Source organism: Nanorana parkeri, unplaced genomic scaffold (assembly GCF_000935625.1).
Source record: "Nanorana parkeri isolate BGI_ZX_2015 unplaced genomic scaffold, ASM93562v1 scaffold555, whole genome shotgun sequence".
Classification (NCBI taxonomy): Eukaryota; Metazoa; Chordata; class Amphibia; order Anura; family Dicroglossidae; genus Nanorana; species Nanorana parkeri.
In genome coordinates, this window is record NW_017306823.1 from 889,157 (window position 1) to 902,409 (window position 13,253).

The 13,253-nt window shown below is 41.6% G+C and overlaps 1 protein-coding gene across 1 annotated transcript in view; it reads right to left on the bottom strand.

Annotated features, from left to right (window-relative positions):
* Window positions 1–8,135: 8,135 nt before the first annotated feature.
* SLC39A10 (solute carrier family 39 member 10) overlaps window positions 8,136–13,253 on the bottom strand; it is a 34,831-nt gene continuing 29,713 nt past the window's right edge. The window contains exons 8-11 of the mRNA XM_018562006.1: window positions 12,701–13,051; window positions 12,402–12,482; window positions 8,736–8,926; window positions 8,136–8,377 (exon numbers count right to left, since the gene is read on the bottom strand). Coding sequence (XP_018417508.1) covers window positions 8,219–8,377; window positions 8,736–8,926; window positions 12,402–12,482; window positions 12,701–13,051 — 782 coding nt within the window. The 3' untranslated portion in view covers window positions 8,136–8,218. The remainder of the gene's footprint in view (window positions 8,378–8,735; window positions 8,927–12,401; window positions 12,483–12,700; window positions 13,052–13,253) is intronic.

The following is a 13,253-nucleotide window of genomic DNA, read 5'->3' on the forward strand; positions in this document are numbered from 1 at the left end:
GGCCGAGGCATCCCCTCTGATGGTGTCACCCTATGCGGGCTGCACCCCCCCTTGTGACAGCACTGGGCACAAGTGTTGCTAAAAGTATCCAATAATTCTGGCTTGTGTTTTTTCAGCAAATCTTACCTAAGTGCATTCATTTGAATAGCAGTCATTGGCATTTCCTTAGTAACAGACTTGTACATTTTTCAGCATCAGTATAAGCCTTTTGCTGAAATGGCCTTTGTCCTCAATCTCTTCTATGCTGCAGATAATGAGTGGAAGAAATACAAACTGTTCTTTACTTGTTAGCACAACAGCTCTGAGACCAGAAGGATAAGACGAGACAAAAGTGACACCCTGCCAGGAAAAGGGTAGGACTAATTTTATCAAGATTCTTACTTTTTGACAGTAGCAGCAAGCCTGCCTAAATCTCATTTTAAGCTCATTAGTGTACGGCTTGTCAAATGATACTACAGGTACCTAAAACGACAGATTACCAGATTTAAAAAAAAAAAAAGGATTTCACAACAGTGTGCAACTATTCTGCCCAGTAAACAAATTTGAAAGCGTTAAAAAAAAAAAAGAAAAAAAAAAAAAGTGAAAAGCAAAATGACTGGATTAATGTGAATTTGGCTTATAGGTGTTGGCTAAAAGCATACTTGGGGTTCAGTCACAACAAACTCATATGAAGCTGAACCATCTGTTTTACTTAGTGAAAAAGTTTAGAAATTGCCAGGTTTTCTCATTAGATGATTTCTCTTCAAATCCCATCCTGGTGACCAGGGCTTGAAAAATTTGATAGTGTCTCACCAGTCAGTCAAAAATTTCACCAGTCAGCATGACCAGACTATAGCCTTGCAATTTATGTTAAAAAGTTTGGGGACAGATAGAGCTTTCTGTTGGAGGTATATAATCACCACTATGAGGTTAGGGCTTTTCCCCAGTTTTCCTTAGGGTAACGGCAGGACACAAATTAGCGTCCTCCCGTCACCCTAAGCTCAGTATACCGCAAAATGCTGCAGCTCGCGGTATGCCGCAGCTGAAGCAGATCCCGACAATTATGTCTGGATCCGCCCAGCTGCATGAGTGACAGCTGGCTCCTATCTAGAGGCAGAGCCAGCTGTACCTGCCCCTCACCCATCCGTTCCGCCAGTCAGCGCTAGAGGATCGGAGTGGGGAATCCAGCCCCTCCCCTGTCACGGCTCTGTGCCGTGACAGGATCGAGAAGTGAGCGAACACCGGTATGAGTTCGCTCACTTCCCGATCTACTGAGCCGACCTGTGACAGTCTCATTGTCACAGGTCGGCTAGAACTATGAGGTGAGTGAAAAGCACTCACCTCATAGTTCTTCCTTAGGCTGGGTTCCCACCTAGGCATTCGAAATATGTGTGTGACACGCGTTTTGCTGTGCATGTTTTAACCGCGATTTGCAGCCTACAAAACGCGCATCAAACGCACGTTTACGAGGGCTATCCGGCTGTATCCTAATGGATACAGCACGGAAATACACCCCAAAGAAGCTCCTGTACTTCTTTGAGCATAGAGCGTTTTTCAGCACGTTCCAACACGCTGAAATACGCCCAAGTGAGAACCATGCCCATAGGAAATAATGGGATTTCACTTGCAGGGCGTTTTACAGCACGTCGATCAGCGCTGTAAAACGCCCAGGTGTGAACCCGGCCTTAATGGCTCTAAAATGATTGCTCTCACTCAGTTTGCGGCGATATGCAACATGTGCGGCATGTAGGCGCACCTGATGCATATATGCGTGTGTATGTCGGGGGCAGGGACTTAAAAAAATGTTTTACAAAATTAATGTTATGCTTAGTTTTTTTTATCAATCTTCCATTTTTGTATTACTTTTTTTTTTTACATACAACTTTATTGCCATTACATGGGGGGCTAAGAAGCCCCCTATGTGATAACCAATTTACATGACAGGTCCTCTTTATGGAGACATCAGGGGTCTCCAAGACCCCTAATGTCACCTAGGGACCTCCAGAGAAGCTGATGAAACAGAGATCGGCTTCATCAGCTTCTCTAGCTGGAGTGACACTGAATGCAGGAAGTGATGTAATATACATCACTTCCTGCATTCGGGGACTGAGAGGAGATCAAAGGCAGTTTGTATACTGAACTCTTTGATCTCCTGTCACAGAGCCGTGCTGCATCGGGCACAGCGGATCTCGGGACCAGCAATGGCAGCTTCTGATACAAGCGATCGAGCGTCTCTCGAGACGCTCGATCGCTTGACTGTAAAGCTCCCGGCCGGCAAGATGCTCGTCGGGCTCCACCGTCTGTTTGTCACAGACGAGTGGATTTTTCGAGCCCTGCTGGTGACCAATGTTTCTCAAACAGGTAGTGGGGAAATGTACCCACAATGTCTACCAGCAGACAATTAATTCACATTACTCCTGGCCGTCAAGCCACACTAAACCAGGATTTCAATAAAAGCTTTGGGTGTTTTTCTATTACAACATAGGTACAAGGCCTAAGGACTGTGCTACACAGCAATTTCTTACAACTGTCCAATTGCTCCTCTTTTCAAGAAGCCAACATTGGTCACTGTAACAGCTGAAGTAAATTAGACTTGTGCAATGGGACCCAAGAAAGTCATCTATGCTGCAACCATGCACAACCACCCTTAGGTCCCTGCAACCCTTTAATTTCTATTTAGAAACCTCAGTCAGTCCCGGAAACTAATGTCGTACTGTCCAACTCAACAGCATGATGGAAATGATCAGGAGGTCTAAAGAGGAATGAGGAAAAACAAAAACTCATGGGTTAGAACAACGGTAACTACAGCATTGCTTTCAAAGTGTTCAGTCATATGTAAACGTTTGGGAACCCCAAAAATGACAGGCTGTCAAACTGACCCCATCTACAAAAAAAAATTAAAAATCCAGTTAAAAAAAGTATTTGTAAAGTTTAAATTGCAGTATTTTACCTTGGTGTGCCTTTGAAACTGCTAGAACATTTGACTACTCCTAGAAGCGTCAATTCCATGGCACAGCCCCTCTCTCCTTACAGGCAATAGTCCTCTTCTTGGAATATCTAATTACTAACTGTGCAGGGCCAGCGCCTCCACCTTCCTAGAACACGTTTATTGTAATTGCTGGAGGAGGATTAAAGGGGAATATTAGAGAGTCACTTCAGCAACAGCTCAGAGTCTACTGGGGCAGATGACCTCACATTCAAAATGGCAGCACCCAACAGAAGTCTCAGGGCTGTTGGGGCATTTACCTGTAAAAGGCTCCTTTTCTGTAGACATCCAAAAGCCTTGAGACTGCTGTTGGGCGCTGCCATTTTGAATGTCGTCATCTGCCCCAGTAGACTCAGAGCTGTTGGGGGTATTTACCTGTAAAAGCATCCTTGTGTAGACATCCAATATTAAATGCACATAAAATCTTATGGACTTTTTTTGGTTTACATGAATGGTATGTTGACTGTGTGTGTAATCTTCTTGATGAAAAAAAGTTCACTGAGAAAATGAACATTTGCTGACGACAATAGACGTTAGAAATCAAGACTCATTTTTCATGTAATAATTTTATTCCAAAAATCTGTTTTTGAACTAAACAAAATTTGATCCTTAATACATTACTACATAAGCTGGAATGTTGATAAATTGAACATAATACAGGAGAGACAATATGGCAAAAATAACAAAGTTGTAAGAAATTTGTGACAGTCATAGTTGCTACTGCAGCCATGAACTTGTTTTAGCTCTTTCACTGCCAGGATGTATAGAACACATCCTTGGCAATCAAAGGGTTAAACACATTACATTTACTGGTTTACAGTATGAAGAAAAAAATAATCTGATACTCCATTTAAAGAACTCCAGGCCAGACCCTTTAGTTCACTTGTGTATTCCTTCGCTTAAAACAAACTCAATGATCTGAAACCTGCCTTATATGCCGGAATTTGGCTGAAAAATGAAATCAGTCTTGCAATGAGTATTGGAAAAGATAGGCAGCAGGGTAACCTATAGAGATGCACAAAGAAGAACTTGAGTCACCAGTGTGGGGACGTTCACTAGTATTCGAGTTGAGGCAGTAGTGGTGCTTCCTGAACTGCAACTTAGAACATCGATGTCGTACCAGAACTATGCTGCAATCTATACACCACATCAGGGGTGGTCAGGTGCATACCCATACAAATCTTTTGTAGGGTGCTTGTGTATGCCCTCAAAGTGTATTTAACTGGAGCGGCTTGTACATTAAATGAATATTGAAGTAACTCGAGGTCCTGCCATGCCCGAAAGAAATGTAATCATAAAATGTTGTTGCAGGCATTTTTCATCAATCAAAAATTGCCATTGATCAGGTATACCTGGGATAGCATGAGACATGTAAAACAGAGTAGCACCAAATTAAAGCTGCTCACATATTTTCCTCTACATCTTCTAGATTTCAATTTGACCATTTTGATTTATCCAGCAAATCCAAAAGATCATTTCGTACGGCCCATGTGGTCTACAAATGTAATCATTAAAAATTAACAAAATGTACTAGGAATGGTTAGAGCATAAAGCATTTTATTTGTGGGTAAGATACCCTAAACTAATCAGCTGAGTCATACTTATGTAAACATAAAAGATTAGCTCCATTTGTATGTCAGCCAATACAAGCTACAGTAAAAATGTCATTTTCAAATTAACTACAAACATATTGGACATGTTAGTTATAAAGAAATTCTGTACAATACTGTTAAGACACAAAAATCAGAACTTGACGCATATTAAACATTATAGCAGAGGCAGTTTGGACACATGAAGTTAATTCAGATTAAAGCAGAACTCCAGGGATTTTTTTTTTAACCTTTGCAATGGGTCCATCTCCACACTGCAAGGGTTAAGTGTTAGTTTTTGTCTAGGTTCAAAAATATCAAAGTTATACTCACCCGATCCTCCCAGCCAGCTTACTCTTGCCTCACTACCCTCCCCTGCAGTGGACTAAAGTCCAGCGAGTCATTACGTTGTATATACCGGAGGACACTGAGGGATATACCTATCATTACATGCATATCATTTTCCAATGCACCAGGACATGCACCTTTTTTTAAATTACACACAGCACACCAGAAAACACGTGTTGGGGTGCCAGTCAGAGTTGTTTGCAGGTACTTGATGCATTGAATGCACTAAAATGAAAGTCAACACGATGTGCAGTTTGACGTGCAAGGACATTCAATACGAGTGAATTGCATTTAGATGCCGGTCCATTGATTAAAATAAACTGGAAAAATGCATTGGAATAAATAGGCCCTTAAAAGGATCTTGTGATCACTTTAAAAGTAGTAAACAAGCGAACACTTTGAGGTGACTGAATATGTGCTCACAACCCCCCATAGCGCTTCTGTAGCTCCAAAGCTTCAGTAACTGAATATACAAAAGAGACTTCAGGAAATGGAGCCATTCTGCGCCCAGGTCATTGCCAATCATACACATGGGCCAACAGGGAGTCTCAGGAAGTGGTAAGGGGCAGGGGCAAACAGGGAGTCTCAGGAAGTGGTAAGGGGCAGGGCAAACAGGGAGTCTCAGGAAGTAGTAAGGGGCTGGGCCAACAGGGAGTCTCAGGAAGTGGTAAGGGGCAGGGCAAACAGGGAGTCTCAGGAAGTAGTAAGGGGCTGGGCCAACAGGGAGTCTCAGGAAGTAGTAAGGGGCTGGGCCAACAGGGAGTCTCAGGAAGTAGTAAGGGGCTGGGCCAAGAAGTCTCAGGAAGTGGTAAGGGGCAGGGGCAAACAGGGAGTCTCAGGAAGTGGTAAGGGGCAGGGCAAACAGGGAGTCTCAGGAAGTAGTAAGGGGCTGGGCCAACAGGGAGTCTCAGGAAGTAGTAAGGGGCTGGGCCAACAGGGAGTCTCAGGAAGTAGTAAGGGGCTGGGCCAAGTGTGCCCTCTTTTTCTGAATATCAGGTCCCACATTTGCTTTTACTATTATAAGTGACCACAGTGTCATTTTTAAATATGTGCACACTGACATTTCATTTTTCTCCAAAAGTATTGGGGCAAATTAAAAAAAGTGCACCCAGCATTAAAAACCACACAAGTAGACAAGGCCACATAGGCATTATCAAATCACATTTGTGTAAAAAGGAAGGGAAATTAAAAACCATGCTTTTCAAGCCCGTTACCAAATGACTGAGACAACTAGATCACATGATCTTTGGCCACCTGGTACATGGGGGTGTTTAAGCCTATTGGAGACTGCAGAAAATCTTTCCAGAGCAGAGGCTGCTGCTTTATTTTACAAGCTCATAGTTGCTACTGCAGCCATAAAACTTGTTTTAGCTCTTTCACTGCCAGGATGTATAGAACACATCCTTGGCAATCAAAGGGTTAAACACATGACCATCAGTGCTGTATAGAACAGATATTTGCCATATTTATCTATTGTATCTGATGGTACTATCGGTATAAAAACATAAGTGTATCTTCACGCGATACATAGGGAGTGTGCAGTATGGTCCAAGCTCCTAAATAAATGAGAGCCGGGATTGTGTGCCTCAAAATGATCCAACGGACGTAAAAAAGACATAATATATACATCAGACAGTTACCATATTTCATTGCTGCAGGTTATCCTTCATAGACCGATACAAATTGAGGTTTTTAAACCCCAAAAGCCATGTGCTGGCTTCTTCCATGCAATAAAGTGGACCTTTTCACTGGAAGTTTACATTTCTTTCTGTGACCATAGAGACCTGAATCCCCTTACCGTGCGCTTGTAAAAAGCAGTCTTATGTATATCTAAGACACAAGTCAGCTCAAATGCTGGAAATAACGTGGCGCTGTCAGCCACCCACACTCATTACTGGACTGTTTCATCACTACTCTGCACAACTAGAATAGAGGATCTAAAAACAGAATAAAAAAAGGTTGGAAAACCAAAAAAAAAAACCCCACACAGCTGTATCCACAGCAATAAACCTACAAAATGGGAAGCAGCAAGAAAAATGCAATGTGTTCTATTTTATATCTAGGAAGAAAATGCTAAGTGGCCAGAGAACTTATGTAGGCAATATGTCTGTGCTACAGTTTCCTTCCTGTTTTTTTTTCTTTTTATGAAGCCTTAAATGTATGAAGGAAAAAAAAAAAAGATGCCAATGTGCACAATGAACAGAGCGGATGAGATGAAAAGAAACCAAGCAGGGTAGCAGCTACATATGCACGTACGATTAGGTGTTTGCAATCCCAATTGTGTCCCCAGAGCTGGGTTGCATTTCAGATGTGTTAAAATACATATCAACTGCTTTGTACATGAGAAATATTATTTAAAAAAAATGTTGTGCGAATGCTCAAACAGTACTTTTTTGTTGAACACACACACTTGGTAAGGTATGTACCAAGCAGTTTATGTGCAGGTTTTGGCTGAAGAAACACAAGCATTAAACGGGCCCTTCCAGATCAATCATGTGGCCCAAGCGCCCAACCTGGGTTTCAAGTGCCCTTTGAGGCGATGATCACAGTTACAATGCATTGAGATTTTAGCACTATGCAGGGATACTACTGTGCTGTATATCACATGACGACAATAAGACAACTAGAACTGATCGGTATTACGGTAGTCTGATGCATAGGGCTGGGTTCTGACTTCCCAACATTACAAACAAAACAGAATAACTGAAGAACATTGCTGCAAGTACGTTGGCATTTCCTTAGAACAATGCATTGTTTTATTGTTAAAATGTTCAGGACCTTTTAAAAGTAAACCTAAGAAACTGAACAAAGTAGGTTATCATCGTTGCAGTATTCATTGACACAAAGCTAAAGTAAACAAGCACCTACGTGTGCTCAAGTACATCTTCTTCCCAGCAACCTAGCAAATCCCGGTTAATACTTCATCAAGGTTAGTTTCATTTCGTCTTTCTCAGAAGACAAAGCAAACAAAAAACGCATACATACATATTATGGTAATTTCAATGTGTGGACATCTTCACTTGCATGAAATCAAACACTAGGTTGCCTACCTGAATACTAAATGATGAGACGTATCCAGTTGATGCAGAATTTGCTTTATGCTTCTAATGACAATTTATTAACACTTGACACGTGCAGTGAGGTGCACTGCTTCACAAACAATGCCAGTTAACACATATCACAGTGATCTCTGGTGAACCGTACTGGTGGGTGAATTTGTTTGTACTTTGCAGACAGAACGTTGCAAACCTTTGCTGTAAACATTTTCAACATACACAGCTAGCAGACACATTACAAATGGACAGTACCGAGAAAGTCAAAAGTTGAGGTCAAGCACTATTTTGTCTTCATATAAAGCAATGACCAGCATTATGGCGAACCCAAGCAGAAGTCCCAAGTTCTGCAGGATGAACTGTCCCACTGGGCAGTGTCCATGTTCTTCGTTTTCTCCATCCCCATGCAGCATCTCTGGAAGCTAGGAATCAAAGACAGATCTTATTTTAAAACTTTATAAAGAAAAAAGTAAGAAACAGCTACAGAGAGTGCTAAAGCATACTGACACACAAAGGCATGGACGACTTCACGTATGAGAAAATATAAGTGGAGCAGAACAGATTCCCCCTTGAGAAGAGGTATTTAAGGGGATATGATCACCATGCATAAAATACATAAAGGGCCCATAGCATCACCATAGCTGCTCTAGTCCCAAGGCGAGAGGAGGTGGTGGGATTTTGAGAGGATTTAGGGTCCCGTTGTGCACAACCAGTAATGTTAGTTTGTTGGTGAGCAGGTCAGGAGAGGGAAACACACAATGAGTGACAATCATCCCTTACCATGTCAACTAGTGCCACATATAGAAACATTCCGGCTGTAATTGCAAAAATCCACAAGGTTATATTATTGGCATACTGTCCAACTGCCGTGCCTATACACATGCCTATATAGGCCATCATTGCAGACAGAACGTTGTATACAATTGCTTGCTTTACAGTCATGCCCGCCTTCAGTAACACTGCAAAGTCCCCTGCAAGAAGGAAAAAACAGTTCTGTTAGTTTTCTGTGAAATGCCAAGTTGACCATATCGCCACCCCACCTCCCAATTCCCTTAATCGGGGGTTTCTTCTCCCCACAGCACTCAGGCATCTTAAATTTGTTGTGGCTATGCGTCCACACCCACATCATCCAATCACATGATCAGTGACTACCACTGCGGCAGAGGGACTTGTGGTTCTCACAGGAATCCAAGCATGGGGACATCATTGCACATAGTCCATTCATTCTTCCTCCCGTCCCTGTTACTTAAAGTCTGTACCTTGGTACAGACAGGGACAGGGGGTAGAATATGCAGGAGCCAAAGCACTGCACCCCTGATCTAAAAGGTACAAATTTATTTATTTTAAAGAATGACGAGGACTATGCTTTTTACAGGAAAGACATTAAAGCAGTGGTTTAGCCAGCGTTCTACTTGACAAATGTACTCCCGTTTGAGCGCTTCTGGACTTTGCCATTGTTCATTTCAATCAAAAGGAAAGGAAAAAAAAAATAGTTGGGAGTATGAACCAGTTACCGAAAATGTAATGTGTTGTAGCACTCCTATCAATGAGGATTCTCTACCATGTCATGCAGAGAACAACCCAGGCACTGCAGGCTTCACGCAGTGCCCTCCATTGTAGGTGTGGAGTTAACACTGCAGTGTCATACAGAGCTGTATCCATTCTTATGAATTAGGCCCTGAACCACAAGCATTATTTAGTATAATCCTCAAAGCGCCAGACGCATCAGTATTTTCTATAGCAAATTACAACATGATGTACATACAATCTGTGGTAGCCAAAAATAGATTCCTCAATCTGACAAATGGGCAAGGACTGCTCCAACAACAACAAATACATCCAACTGGAGAACGGCAGTGCAAATAGTGTTCAGGAAATGTATACAAAATATGTTCTGTACATAACCCAAACAAAATCATTGTACACATTATAGTGCAAAAAATACAATCTACAATATTCCAAAGCCAGACCTGGCTATAGCTACCCGGGGGGGAACCTGGGACCACGGCAAATGGTGGCGGCAGATAGAGGAATGCCCATTCCCTGATCAATGAAGCAGGAAGCACTGTGTTCTTAGTGCTTCCTGCTTCAGAGCGCTCACAATCCCGGCTAAAGTGCAGGAAACAGAAGACCCTGTGCTTGATTGTCTGTATTGGAAGGCAGGAGAGACATCAGGGGTCTAAAGGGAGACCACTGATGTCTCCATAAAGAGAACCTGTCAGCTCTAACATAAGGGCTTTGTTAGGTGGGAGAAAAAAAAATTTTGATATATATATATATATATATATATATATCAAAAAGTATTACAACTAACCACGCCATCTGCATGCAAATGCACACGTGTGGGGTATGCACGTGTATGTAGATGGCAGATGCGTTGTACAAGTTAGGCCTTGTTCACACCAAATGCAGAGCAGATCTGGTCAAGTTTCTGCACACGCAGTGCAGTGGGTTGTGCCGCGTTTCGGGCAGTTTTTGGTAAAAAAAACAAAAAAACTTTTGTGCGTTCCAGAGCAGGTAAAATAGGGCTTGCTGCCGTTTTTCCACCTGCTCTGGACCTGCACGCTGCGATGTGAACTAGAGCCCAAAATACTATTGGAATACATTGGACGCAGTTTTGATCCGGTCTGCAACTGCTCTGCGCTTGGTGTGAACAAGGCCTTAGGTATCATCATGAACGTCAGAGTGAGAGCAATACCTCTAGGGCCATAGTTGGCTGTAGACTCTAAACAGATTAGCAGTAAAGGCTCTCAAATCGTTATCTACGGACAAATTTCAGTATCAGTTTTTCACCATTGCAAGTGGTGCACAATTTTAAGGCGGGACATGTTTGGTATCCATTTATGCAACATGACCCCCATATTTTATATTGTCCACGAAAATTTGGTATATTGCGTTTTTGCGCACCAAAACTCATTGTGCATAAAAAAAAAAAAGAAAAAAAAAAGATTTGATAAAAATTTGCGCAAATATTGTTGGACAATAAAAAAAAATGCCGCTATTGTTATTCTATAGGACCTCTACTTTCAGAAAAAAATATATTTTTGGTTGGTAAAGTAATTTCCGATCCAAAAATTCAGATTTTAGCAAGTGTAAAAAAAATTGCTCCGGTACCAAGGTGTTTATTAAACAGCACTTTGTGTTCTTTCATGAATAAATCACAGCAGTGCATGATTGAATATTTTGCACAAAGTAATTTACAGATTATTTTTGTGGGCATTTCAACTATTTTTTACATAATAAAAGTAATTTGTTTGCTTTGATGGTATTTTGTAAAGCAATGAGCTATATAGCTATATATATATCAATAGCCTTACATTCACAGCACTCACTCATCCAGGTTAGAATGTGTGCTAGCTTGGTGCAGAACCTCCAACAAGAGACCGGGAATTCATAATGTGACCTTTACAGAACAGTCTTAGATTTCATTTACAGAAAGCAGTATTTATCCTGTGGAGCCCCCCTCTCTCTCGCCCCTTGTGGATTGTCTGCATCAGATGATCATTAAACAAACAGATTTCCGTCTTATGAGTTTCATGCCTAGGAAGGATCGGTCAGGAGCAAGTTTTGACCTCCTAATATTTAACCCTTTTGCCGCCGGTGACATATGCCTTACCTTGTTGGCAGAAGGGCCCTCTAAACAGACTCGTGGCGGCTCTGTTCAAATGTGTAAAACCGACTGAGCTTTACACTGAAGCTATTCTGTCAACCGAGCTTAAATTGGCGTGTGAGGAGAGACCTGTGGGACATCTGTGCACTGATTCCTCACCACTGAATAGGGCAGGAAGTGATACAGATTGCATCACTTCTAGTCCCTCAGCTGTCATTCCACAGTGTGATAGCTTCTTTGCAGTGGAAATGTGACATTAGGGGTCTAAGGGAAACCTAATATCACCTTAAAGAGCACCCATCACCTGCAATGTGTAAATAGGGGGCTTGTAAGCACCCCTATGCATCACCAAATAGGGGGGAGGGGAAAAGGGGGGGAATTGAGGACCGTGTGTCAATTTCTTCTTCTATTTAAAAAAGTAAATGTAATTAGTAAATTTTAGTTTTGTGCAATAAGTCCTGTAGAGGCAGAACTTGTGCTACGCTGCTTCTTTAGCTTAGAAATAGGGCATAATTAGTCCCGTATAAAATGTTTATTTGTAAAAAAATATTGGCACCCCTGCAGTTGTCAGATACTGCACCACTTCGCGCAGAAAATTACAAATGTTTAGGCATGTTTATTTCTTTTGTTTGTATTGGTATGGCAGTGGAGAGGGAAAAAAAAAGCCCAAATCCTTTAGTTGCAATTAAAATTGAATATAAAGAAAAAGCAGTTTGCCTTTTAACTAAAAGCATAAAGCGTAATATAGAAAATTACACCGTACAAAAGAACTGTTAAAAAAGAAAGCACAATTGCAGTGCTGAGTTATTGACTGAAAGAGGACACACACGTCTTACCCAATTCATGGGGTAGTTCGTGGCAGAACACAGCTACGGATGTACTTATTCCACCAGTCAAACCGGCACTAAAAGCTGCACCTGCAAACAAGGAAGACAGAAAATACCCAGCATAAGCAAGGATTCTAGAGCAACTGTTTATTTGATCCAAAATCATTCATGTTGAAGCCTATGACTTGTTATGATAAACTCACAAAGAAAATGTCTTTCTAGTGCAGCTGTACTTGCACAGGGAAACATAAACGCACATAAGTCAATTCAAGAAGTGATTTAGGCATTAAACTCAAGCCTGTACTTACCTATAGCTAAGCCATCACTGAAATTGTGCATGCCATCACCCATTATTACCATCCAAGCTATACTGGAAATGCCTCTGTCTTTCATATCTTTACCAGAGTGGCAATGACCATGTGAATGGTGGGAGTGTTTGCCGTGATTGTGTTTCTTTGATGCCACTTCCTCTGTGTGATTTTCATATTGTCCATCATCCATATTGTGATCATCATCATAAGATACATCTTTGTTATTGTGTGGAATCACATCATCATCAATGGCAACAAAAACCTTCACAGGAGACTGAAGACTGTCAACATAAGTCATCTCGGTTTCATTTAGTCTCTGGCCTTCAGTAGCAGATAGATCCTCGGTTCCTATATTAAAAGCAGCAAAGCAGAGAAATAAATTGACAGCATTTACTTTAGGCAAAACAGCACTAAGACTAGATTTTCATTACTGGGACAACTTATGGTCTTTACACTCTGTATGCACCTCACTGCCAAAGCCTACCAGTAAGCTTCATTATTCCAGGTACAGCTGTGATATTTTGGAAAAACAGTCGAGAACACCAATGAA